The sequence below is a fragment of the Halyomorpha halys genome, unplaced genomic scaffold, assembly GCF_000696795.3.
Source record: "Halyomorpha halys isolate HHAL.00 unplaced genomic scaffold, Hhal_1.1 Scaffold582.1, whole genome shotgun sequence".
NCBI lineage: Eukaryota > Metazoa > Arthropoda > Insecta > Hemiptera > Pentatomidae > Halyomorpha > Halyomorpha halys.
This window is the reverse complement of record NW_027115659.1, coordinates 296400-308852: the sequence shown is the minus strand read 5'-3', so window position 1 is coordinate 308852 and position 12453 is coordinate 296400. Positions and strand designations below refer to the sequence as shown.

Genomic DNA, 12453 nt, shown 5'->3' with positions numbered 1-12453 from the left:
AAGCGATTTGCATGAATTTACTAATTTGTGTAAATCTTAAATAGCGAAATTTAATACAACGTTATAATTATTTAGAAAACATAAGTTCGATTTCTTTTCTAATCGAATTTCAATTGCCTGTAAGGTAGCCTAAAATTTCCTCCATTAAGTAGAAGGTAGCCATGTTGTTGTGTCGGCGTTCGGTTGTAGTCTTGTGGAAGTTTAGAATGTTCCGATGAGATGTGTTCGTGCGTTTATAAATCTTATTTAATGCTTTAGTGTATTTTGACTTGTTAGTTGTATTGAGTTTTTGTGTGATGTTTTGATGCAGTGAAAATGACAGCGCAAACAGATATACCGCCGGTCCCTGTGACCAAAGTGGTCCAGATAACAAACATTGCACCACAAGCGACTAAAGATCAAATGCAAACATTATTTGGATTTCTTGGTAAAATAGAAGATATTAGATTATATCCTACCATAAGAGATGTCTCTGTTCCTGTCCAGTCTAGAATATGCTATGTTAAATTTTTTGATACTTCTTGTGTTGGTGTTGCCCAGCACATGACAAACACTGTTTTCATTGACAGGGCTCTTATAGTCACTCCTTATGTATCATCTACTAATGAAATTCCTGATGAGTATAGAGCACTTGAAATAGCTGCCCAAGCTAATATAGTTCCAGGTCTTTATGGGAACAATTCTAAATTACCACCTCATGTAACAAATCAAATTGAAGGAGTTCAGCCTAATCAGGTTATTACAACTCATGATCCAGTTCTTATATCAAATGGACTGCCTCCTTATCCACCACTTCCTATTAATTATGATTCTGTTAGAATTGAAGAAATTCGTAGGACCCTTGTAGCCTCTAGTTTGGATCCAGTTATTTCAGCACAACAGCTTATTGACTTCTTTGGCACTGCTGGAGATGTTAAATATGTTCGGTTTTGCACAAGGGATAATGATCCAAATAAGTATGCACTTATTGAGTTTTCTGAACAGAGCAGTATTATTAATGCTTTAAAAATGAATGGTGCTGAATTGTTAGGCCGATCTGTGCATATATCTCACTCTACAATCAACATTGACAAGCCTCAGGCTAAAAGCAATGAAGCTGCTCAAAGGGAGATTGAAGAAGCCATGACAAGAGTTAAAGAAGCTCAGAATTTGATCTCAGCTGCCATAGATCCAGTGATTGGAATTCTCTCCAAAGAAAAGAAAAGGGGTAGAAGTCGTTCACGTTCAAGAAGAAGATCCAGGTCTCGATCTCGGGGTAGGAGAAGAAGGTCTCGATCTAGGTCTAGAGGAAGACGTCGCAGGTCAAGGTCAAGAAAAAGATCACGGTCTCGTTCACGAAGACGTTCTCGCTCACGTGATAGAAGGAAGAGATCCAGAGAGAGAAGAAGAACAAAGTCCAGGTCTAGATCTAAAAGTAGAGGAAGGTCTAGAAAATCTAGATCAAGATCTAAATCTAAGAAAAGTGAAAAGACAAAGTCAAGTAGACATAGAGATGATAAAAAAGATAAGGAAAGGAGTAAAGAATCAACACCCAGAGAGAAAGAGGTTTCAAATTCTGACAAACATAAAGAATCTATTGAAAAGGAAATTAATAGATCACCAGAAAAAAGTCCAAGAATTAGGAGTCCCAGTCGTGACAAAAGTAGGTCTGTTTCTCGGAAAAAGAGCCATTCCCCTTCACACAAAGGGAGTCGTTCACCTTCTAGAAAGAAAAGCCGTTCTCCTTCAAGGAAAAAAAGTAGATCGCCTTCAAGAAGAAAGAGTCGGTCAGTATCAAGGAAAAAAAGTAGGTCACCTTCTAGGAAAAAGAGTCGTTCACCTTCTAGAAAGAAAAGTCGCTCAGTATCTAGGAAAAAGAGTCGTTCACCTTCTAGAAAGAAGAGCAGATCCCCATCAAGAAAGAAGAGTCGGTCTCTATCACGTAGAAAGAGTAGATCTCCATCTAGAAGGAAGAGCAGGTCACCCCGGCGAAGGACAAGATCACCTCGAAGAAGATCACGATCCAGAAGTCGCAGAAAAAGTAGAACCCCTATTAGGCGTAGAACTAGATCTCCTAGGAAAAGTCGATCACCTAGAAGGAAAAGGAGCCGAACGCCTCGCAGGAAGCGTAGCAGGAGCCCAAAATGGAGAAGCAGGTCACCATCCTCGCCACCACGAAGAAGGTCTTCTAAATCTCCTTCATAAGACTTAAAATTTAATTGATTTTTTTTTACAAAATATGAAGAATTTGTTGCTCTTCTTACTACAAAAATTGTGTTGATTTAATGATAATTGAATAGGTTGATAAAACTATAATCTTTGTGTTATCCAAAGATTAGAAGTGGAAACAAAACAGTTTTACCTATGTTATTTTTAATTCTTTTATTTAAATAACAATGTATATTCATTTATTGTTCACTCACATTTGTATTTGTGTATATTATAAGTTTATTATAGTTCTATTATAAGTGAAATTTACCACTTAGTCTACCATTTATTTACTTTCCTTTTAACTCTGCCACTTGATTTACTTGTCATGAACCTTTACTTTAAAATTAAATTTTGACTTTTTCGTTTTATTTGAATTAATCAGATTTTTGTTGGATTGTTTTTAACAAAATCAATTTTCTAAAAATAATATAACTATATCAATTATCTAAATTTTCATTTATTTTTATTTGTAAATTGATGTTAGTTAAAAAATGAGATTCTTAAACTCCAAATTAATGTTTTTAACTTAAATAATCTCAATAGTTATATACAGGATATTAATTTATAGTCTACAGGAAAGTTGTGTGTACTCAGACAGAACTGGTGCAATTTAATATTTATTTTATTTCAAATAAATCACCAATGGAGGTAGTGGATAGTTATGCTCCACTGTTTGAACCCCTGATCAAATTATAGTTAAAACTTGGTTAATGATTTTCATTTAATGACTGTTGAGTTGTTAATACAACTACCTCGGAGCTGAGGAAAGTGGTTCAAGTACAAGTTTTCATGGTATGCATGTTTCTTATTAACTTAAAACTTTTACGATATATATTCCGATTATAATAGGCCAGCTTAATTTTGTGTCAACAGTTGGAGGTATATAAAGGAACTATTATCAAACCAGTACAGTGTTTTCTAAAATTGTGGTTTTCAATATGACCAGTTCACCATTTTCTCTGTGGCCCAATGTTTATTTTTTATATCTTACTGTGGGACCTAAGGAATTTATATGTTAGAGAATGTATAACATAATTTTGGTCCAAATTGTAAATATATTTAATTAGTTCCAAAAGTTCAGATACTATAATTCCGCTTATGAGTGAGGGTCATTTATATTTTCTTATCACGATCAGACCTTTTCGGTAATTAGTGTTCTGAGTCAAACTTTACAAGACATTGTATGATTGAATCAAAGAACATCAATGGAATAAGTCTCTGGTTTGTTGTATTCTTCAAGAAAATAATTCAATTTAAGCACTATTAAGGTAATTTTTTTTTTTAATTTATATTAAAAATGTTATAAAATTCACTTTATTTAAGAGAGAAAAAATTTCTTCATTAAATCTTTAGTTTGGAATTAATTCATTATTATCAATAATATTTTTTTTTTCAGCCAAGACTCCCATTGGAGTTCTATATTGCATCAGTAATATTTATACAGATAACGAAAATTAGTGTCTCATGGTAGACAGCAAAAAAATCAACTAATTTATGAAATAATATTAAATAAAAAATATCCTAATAAATTTAAAAAAAAGATGATCATTAACAATGAAAAGCAATTATTAGAATTGTTAATGTCCATTTTTAAATGAATAGAACATACATTATAATAAAGGATAAAACAATAGTTCTGATGAATGTGCAAAAAAAAAAAAAAATTTTTTTTGATATACAAATTTTGATTTAAAACTAAGACATTAATTTCAATTTTTTTGAATCTGGATAGGTGGGATTTGAAGATGGGAAGGGTACTAGAATGACAAATGAAGGTAGGATAGAATTCTATTGGTAACAGAAATTGATAATGACAGTTTAGTCTGTCAAAAGTTACTGTTCGGTGGACAGTTGTTTTTAGATCAGAAAACCGAGAACAGATATTATGGGAATAAATGGAGAATTTTGATCAAAGATTAGGGATGTATGAGGGATGGTGGGATTGGATAATTTGGTAGAGGAAGGATTCAACTTAATATCTTCATATCAGGATATAATCTGGCTCCATATTGAGCTATTTTCTTTGCTTACTTTATGGTTCGTAGTATGGTATTTGAGACAAGTGTTTCTGGTTTTAAGTCTAAAAATCAACATCCTCAATTTCAAGTGGTCATCCTGAGAAGTGTTCACTGAACAAGAAAATCAAACTTTCCAGGTTTTTACTTAGCTTTTAATATGTGTACTTATTAGATTAATGGTAAAAAGTTAGTTGAATTGTGGCTAATATTGCAAGTTTTTTTAAAAATTATCTGTAAAGCTGAATGGGTATCTATTATGGAACTGATTCTTTGGTGTCTAGTTTTATTTTCTTGTTTCACGTTTATGAATAAAGAAAAGATTTTGCAGCATTTAACAACCTATTAAGCCCAATAATTGAATACTTGTGTTGGGAATAGCTTTAACTGGTATTCTGCCTGTGAATTAATTATAGAAATATTTTTTAGTAATACCTATAAAGCAAAACCATTTTTGGTATATATATAAATATACATGATATATCACTTTTCTTGAAAATATTTCTGAAAGATTTGCTGGTAATGGGATTTACCTTGGTTACTTATCATCAGTGACCTACTACAGGATGTAAAAACTTGTTTTGGCATTCCTCACTTATAAGTTTTTCCTTAAAATAAACTGGACTCCAGTCTTCTTTTATTGAGATTATATAATTAGTATAGTATTATGTCTTCTAATTGATTACCAGTAACATTGTTGTGACATATTTTGAGGTATTAGGTATTTCAATTAAAGAGGATAAATATACCAGTACTTTTATGTTGAAATGGAAATATTAGAGGATTAAGTTAAAAAAAGAATTTCTACCTAAAATAAAATTAATAAAACGATGCTCTAGACAGGTATATGTTCTACATCATGTAAAAAGTTTTAAAACGACCCTGTAACTGCTTAGCTTTGATAGCAATACATCTTAAGAAATATTTAATTTTTTTTTACTGAATGTATTACAAAGATAGTTGTAAGGACTGGAATTACTTTTCGATAAATTTGGTATCCTGTAGGGGGACAACAATAAAAAAAGACACAGTATAAAATACTATCGTAGGAATACGTCCAATATAACAGAAAATTAAAAACTTTTTTTTTTTAATTTTAAATTGTGCTATTATCTTAGAAAACAGTGATATTTTCATCACACTGAAGCTTTAGCTGTCCCACTTTACCTTCTGCCACCATTTTCCCTCATCTTGTTAGTACCAGATACTAAAGGGATATTTTCAGGGGCATCTGTTGGGTCAATTTTATTGTCACTCAAGAACCTTTGTTAGGTCTCGTGGAATGTTTCTATGATCCTCCTTCAAAAAGCTTTCATTATCAGTACCAGATTCATTTTCATATAGATCAGTTTTAACAAAGGAATCTATTCTGGATCAAATATCGATTAATATAGGTAAATAACTCATCACTTAACCTTTTAGGCACTAAACCACACTTTGCTACGAAACTGTTGTGGAGAGGGTATTATAACAAAAAACAAAGATTATGGTTTCTCTAATGGATGCCAACAGCAAGCAGCCCTCAGAAGAGAGGAAACAACATGGTTGTTCCATGATCTGAAGCAATGCTGGCATTAACAGTGATATTCTATTCATAATTATAGTTACAATTTTTTCAGTTTACTAATAAACATTATTAAATAATAAAACTTATCTTCTACTACAGAATCGTCTGACTCTTCTTCTGATCAGGCCAGTTTTTCTAGAGATATATTGTACATTAACTTCATTAGGTTTTTTGTACATTGATATGCAAGGTGAAACGTTTTTCACAGTCTTGATCAACATGAAATAAAAAGTAATAACTTGAAAAGAGAAGACTAAACAATAATCTTCCATTAGTCCTGAAAAGGAAATATATATATGTATATATATATATATATATATTAACCAGCCTAAGGGTACATTATGCCAATTGTTTTGGAAAATATTCTCAGTATGGCCTTGAGGTCTTAATTGGAGCTATCAAGAGCTGTTAGCACCACAGTAATGATACCAGTGTTCCTAGTACTAATAATGTGACAATCCTGAGTACCACAATTTATAGTCGAGGAGAAGAAACAAACAATATTATAATTTCTTTCTGTTGGTTTCACTTTTATATTGCTTTTTATGCTAATAATTTTCCATTATGTTTGACTAAGTATTATTTAATCATATCTATAGTCAGTTTTCATCTATCTCCAAAAGATTATTAAATTTTTTAACAAGTTTAATAAGCTGTTTATCTCATTATAATCTTATTTCTTGGATGTGTTGGATTTTTTGCCACCTCAGCTTAAATCTTCTGTAATTTAAATCTGTTTACCCTAACAATAATCTAATTCACTCTGATTGAGACAAAATCAACAAACTTACAACAGCCCAAGCCATCAGAAACACAATACTTGTATATACCCAGCTTTAATTATGTAAAATGATTATGTATGTCTGTATGACCAGCATTGTTTCAATAACTGTTGTACATAAACATTAAATGATGTTTTATATAAGAAATTGGTTAGGGGTGTGGTTGATGAAGAACTCCCCTAAATATAAGTAAAACATTTTTTTATTTGTGCCAACATTTTGCCTAAATTAGGCATTCAACTTGGTTATGTAAGCAACAAGATAACGATTATTATGTAATAAAGAAAAACAAACTTTAAACAACAGAATAAGAAAATACAAACAGTAAAAATATAAAAAAATAAAATACATTGTAGTATAAAATATATTGTAGGATGGTCCAGGTGGTAAAAAAAAATGTATTAAAATACCTAAAGAAACTAATAAAACCTAATCCACAGAATAATGAAAATGAAAATTCATTTTTATTTCACTACTTAGTGTTGACTTGAATCATCAATATCTGAATTGTGTCAAACCATTGCTGCCCAATAAATAGTTTCTTTGCTCTTTGATTACCTTTTTCATCGCCACCTGGGCTTCCTTCCTTAAATTATGTATGATCAACTATTAATTTTTCAATAAAAGATGTTGGTCGAACTAACTAATTACTGGTTTACAAAAATGTATGTTTATAAATAAAGAAAAAGTGATAACAGGAAAATTATCATTTTTCATTAAGTACAGCATTTAAGAAACCTTCACATGCACGAGTGCAATGCTCTAACGTTTTAAAGAAAGCCTTTTCTCCTTTTGTATAATATGGGTCTTCAATTATAAGTTCACCAGATGGATCATAACAGCCTAGAAGTTGCAGTTTAGCACTGGAATTGGATGGTGCAAGTCGCTTCAAATCCGACATGTTTTCTTCATCCATACCAAGAATAAATTTGAATCTGTGAAAATCAGATTCCTCTATCTGTCTTGCTCTGTGCTTTATTTCAATATTGTTACGTTCAAGAACAGAAATGGCTCGAGAATCAGCCTTAGAACCAACATGCCAAGACCCAATAGCTGCGCTGTCAACACGCCATTGGTCAAAAAGACCCTTCTCTTTTAGTAGCTTTAGAAATACTGCTTCAGCAATTGGTGAACGACATATATTTCCAAGACAGATGAAAAGAACACTTTTATCACAAGAAGCTGCCATCTGAAAAAAAAATCACTGAATTAAAAACTAATGTACAAATAATACTTTTATTTTTTGATATAACAATTAACAAGAAAGGATGAAGGCACTAAGTTCCATTTTAGGGCAAATAGAGAGTTTAGTTTGGAAATATATTTTAAATACACCTTTTTAAGCATCATGTTATTTAATGTTTTTAAATTTTAATCTTTGGCAGTTTCCACAAGTTAAAATTTGGTTTTTATGAGTCTAGTCTAAAGTTGACATAAAAATTCATTCAACTCCATTTGCCTCAAATTAAGTTAGTTAACAATACACTTTCATCCACTCATGTCTTCCATTAAGATGTAATATAAAGTAATTTACTAACAGTATATTTATTAATCAAATTGAATATGCTTTATAGCTTCAATGTCTATTTAGCAAGTGAAATATATTGAAAAACAACTGGTTGATAAATTAAAATAAAATAAATATTACAGTAAAATAGAGAAAAAACTAACCACAAGTTACTATAAGACAAATAAAATCTTAAGTTGAGAAAAGGAAGCTAGGAAGCAGGTAACAGAAACTTAGTTCTCAATTACACAATTAACATGAAATGAAATGAAAAATAAATAACTTATCTGAAAGGAAACCTAAAATTAACCTTCGGTGATAATGTTACGTTTGTTCCAACAAACACTACAGAGCAATATAGAGCGTATAAGCAGTATAGATTTCGTGTTCCAAGGATTTTTGTGCTGAACTGCCAGTTATTTGTTCCGACTAGCAAAAACGCTAAGTTTGAAACCGTATCTGGTGGTCGAGTAAGGACTGGGAATTTGATTCTGAACTTTAATTATTGGATATCGATCAAACAAACACAGTTCATTCATCTTGAACTAAGTGATACCTAAGTTCAGAATTCATCGTTGGAACAAACCATAGATTGCAGATTGGGAAGGTTATGGAGTAATGCTCTCTGCTACAAAGATTTATACTTATGACTAGCCAATTCTTTTTTAATTAAAGTTTCTGGATTTACTTCGTAACACTTGAAGATAAAATGCGTCTAACATTGTCTCTGTTTCTTTTTAAATTACCCAATGGTAATATATTCAGTGGGTGAGTTGGGGATACATTTTATTTTAATCCTTAATATTAAGCTCAATGTTATAAGTGTTCATCTGAACCAAAATTAATAGGTTGTCCTCTTATTTATTTTTACATTCTTTCAAGATGGTACTTAGTTGATGCATAAGTTACTTTGAGTTTACCCTTGAGGCTTGATGTCATTTACTTCACCATTTAGCTTACATAATTGTCGAACAGTCATTAGTATTTCTCTTCTGCCACCAATCTTCACATCTGATTTTCTCAACAGTTCTTTGAAAACTGATGAGGAATTCCTTGGCCAGTATTATTCTGCTAATTCGTAAATTGATATGATCGATCAACAATATTTGATCTCCATTTTGAGCTGTTTATATAGGTATTGGGCTCACATTTTTGTCATGTTGGAATAGTAACTTAAAAAAGACCAATACCTTTAAATTATCAAATATTTTCTTAAAATTGTAGAGTAAGAACCAAGCAAGTGATAAGTGATAAGATTTCAAAAATTGAAATTTAAAGTATTTATTGTCATATTGATTTTTCCTGTTTTATTACCTAGTGTAATATTAAATCTCTTCAATACTTTGTTTTAGGAAGCACAGATTAGTTAAGCCTGTAACAAAAAAAGCTGTTGCTCTATTACAAAGAGATTTAGCTGTAGAGGAAGAAAACATGTTTTACCTTCGTCATCCTTTTCTTACTAGAGTAAATATATAACTTCTCTCATAAATTGTAATTGTCTTTTATTTTACTGATTTGTATGTTTGTTCCTAGGAACAATCAAAAGGGCATTCTAAGCACCTTCAAAAAGCATCAACAAGGTTGGAACAGTTCAGAATCGCAAGAAATGAAAAATTTGCTAAGCACAAGACATTAAAAAATGAATTGTCTCATTTAAAAGTAAAAGAACAGTGGGAGTTTACGGCTGGTTCTTAGATTAGATTATTTTGAAAGAAAATTTGTGAAATATATATTGTGTCATTATTTGGCTTTTTAAATTTAAATTTCTATAAAGAGTAGTGTGGTTAGTCTCCATAATTATAATTGTTTCACTTTTAAATAAATACATGTTTTTGTTATGTCTCATCAAAATGATTTATCCACACTTCAACCTTTCTGTCCAGCTTTTCATAAATCCAAATATATTTATCTTTTATTATTTCCAATGTAGGTTGGATTTTCCACTATCAGTATCTATTTCTAAAAATATATTCTAATTATATAATATACTTTCAATTTAGAGTAGGAATTGATTAAATTATTATATACCACTAGAAATCTGATACCAGTTATTTAATTTATTATAGATGTATGAGGAAGTCATGAAATTTTGTTTAAGATTAATTTTGACCCATATTTTATTCCTTTTGCACTTGTTTTGATCTTTTGGCAGTGAGGAAATCCTAGCCATAACATTTAAGATTCTTTAATATACGCACCGACCCCCATTGCTGGATCCTAGCCTCCTCAAGAAACTTCTGCTTGTTTAATTGGTGAAGTGCAGCTGTCCTCGCAATTCTGAACACCAAGGAGGGTCTTGGTCATCCAGCCACAAAGCTTTGGATGGCCTCGGTCTGGTGCCATAGATTTCTTTATTTTATTTGTAAAATCAAATTAAATTTTGGTAACGTTATTAATTAACAATACTTAGTTTTTAAAAAATTAATGTTTATAATAATATCATTCAAACAGAAAGAATAGAGTGCTTTAAGTTAAGTACTTTTTAATGAAGCTGAATCATGTTAGGATGTTAGATTGCCAGGGATAGAAATTCCAAGGTTAATGTTATGAGAGGAGCTACAATGCACCTAGATAATGAAATATATAAACCTATCTTGGATGGATGGAATCGCATCCACCATCTTCATCATATCTTGTGTATGTTAGGAATTACTAATACTAAGATAGTTGGATTGAATAACCAGTAATTCTAAGAAAGTACGAGAAAATGACAGCATGATGAAATGCATGTAGGAAGCCAGGACTCGCTTGTGGAGTCTTCAATTATAGTAAATAAATGAAGCAAAGAAATAAATATCAACAAGTGTTTATCCATGTTATTAACAAATTAATATTTTACAAATACTTTATTTAATAAACATCATTGCAAAAATGCCAAATTATTTCAGAAACAATTATAATATTTTAACTTTGCTAAATATTTTGATATTATACATTCATGTCCTCATTCACAAGATAAGTCACAATTGTTTTGTTTGTAAGTCACAAATTAGCCCTTCTGAGGAGTAGTGCCTCTTATTTTTCCTTAAAAATTTAATTCTAAATTAGAATCTCCAAATTATTAATCCCTTAAAACCTCAACTCAGCCCATTTTTAATTATTATTTTTATGTTATAGTTTTCTAACTTCATTACAATCATCTGAAAATAAATTGTGCAGGATGCTACTTAGTTATCTCAATATTTCACTAGTTCTGCCAAACTTTTTATTACATCTTTTATTTAATATTTTGGACATCTGCATTGTGCTGCCGATTGCCCTTAATGTCTATTTTAAAATTTCATACCTTTTAAAAATATTGTTAGTTGTAAATATATATTGATTCAAAATGTTTTATAATGTCCTATGATGATGCGTTACTTCATCAGGACTATCAGTTGTGGGTTGATGCTATGGAGCGTGAATTGAAGGCGCAAATGGACAACAGAACCTGGTAATTGGTTTGACACAGTCAAAATTTGACTCTTGTGTTTATTTCAAAATAACATGAAAATGTATTATAGTAGTTTTGGTGGATGGCCTGCTTATTTTTCGAACAATAAAAAATCAAGTGAAGTTACAGCTCACAAGATTATTTAAGATGGTGAGGCCAAACCATTTTTAGGACTTCAATTAACCCGTGATCGACAATCAAAGAAAATTTGGTTTAGTCAGCAGAGTTATATTGATTCACCCCAATGCCCAATTGTGAAAAATTCTCTAAAACACAGGAGCCACGAACAGAAAGAGTACGTAAGAAACCTCAATATTTAGTCGTTTGTTTTCTTTTTTTGACTTTTATTGGCTATTACATCCGATTTAATCCATTTTCATTATAAAAGGGAACAAAATAAACATAGGTAAAATAAAAGGATACACAAAAATCAGCAAATTAGGCAGTAGAAAAAGTGTGTAAGTATTAACTAAAAAAACTAGTTGAAAGACTATATGTATAGTGCGACACTGCACTATACAGAACTTCTGTGTGGTCCTCCCTCGCTTCTTAATTTGTGTAAGTCTGCCACAATCACAATAAGGTCCTCAAATTTTTACATTGAAACTCCTCTGTGACTGAGAATTTTTAAACCTTTGTTATTCCATTTAATTTCTTCGATTTTTTTTCGATGTTAATTCGACCTTAATAACAAGGACTTTGTGGCTCAATAGCCATTTATAACAAGATAATTTATCCAATTTAGACAGGTTTGTTAAAAACATATGGATTTCTTCAGCACAAGCTCTATATTTCTGTACTATCTACACGTTTGGAGCAAATCCAAGACTTGCACAAATGCTTGGTAAACAAAGGAAGCAATAAACATTCATATCTACACGTTTATTTTGTTCTTTTGATTTTTTATTTTTATTATAAAAAGGAAAAAAATAAAGATTGGCGAAATTAAAGGAAACTTT

At 30.9% G+C, this 12453-nt stretch overlaps 3 protein-coding genes across 4 annotated transcripts; 2 read left to right on the top strand and 1 right to left on the bottom strand.

The window, feature by feature from the left end:
* Positions 1 to 164: 164 nt before the first annotated feature.
* Positions 165 to 2326, top strand: Srp54 (splicing regulatory protein 54). The gene has a single exon (XM_014426527.2). It carries the CDS (start codon positions 316 to 318, stop codon positions 2182 to 2184), a length of 1869 nt encoding a protein of 622 aa, XP_014282013.1. The 5' UTR covers positions 165 to 315; the 3' UTR covers positions 2185 to 2326.
* Positions 2327 to 6738: 4412 nt separating this feature from the next.
* On the bottom strand, positions 6739 to 8498 carry LOC106684451 (low molecular weight phosphotyrosine protein phosphatase). 2 transcript variants are annotated; one of them, XM_067052657.1, is made up of 2 exons: positions 8372 to 8498; positions 6739 to 7743 (listed from the first exon to the last, which is right to left on the bottom strand). In XM_067052657.1, the coding sequence occupies exon 2, from the start codon at positions 7741 to 7743 to the stop codon at positions 7261 to 7263; it is 483 nt and encodes a 160-aa protein (XP_066908758.1). In that variant the 5' UTR covers positions 8372 to 8498; the 3' UTR covers positions 6739 to 7260. The 2 variants fall into 2 exon arrangements, with proteins under 2 accessions (XP_066908758.1, XP_014282028.1); XM_014426542.3 differs by lacking the exon at positions 8372 to 8498 and adding an exon at positions 8226 to 8365.
* Positions 8499 to 8688: 190 nt separating this feature from the next.
* Positions 8689 to 9899, top strand: LOC106684452 (large ribosomal subunit protein mL63). The gene is made up of 3 exons (XM_014426543.3): positions 8689 to 8829; positions 9414 to 9525; positions 9595 to 9899. Exons 1-3 carry the CDS (start codon positions 8771 to 8773, stop codon positions 9754 to 9756), a joined length of 333 nt encoding a protein of 110 aa, XP_014282029.1. The 5' UTR covers positions 8689 to 8770; the 3' UTR covers positions 9757 to 9899.
* Positions 9900 to 12453: the final 2554 nt, after the last annotated feature.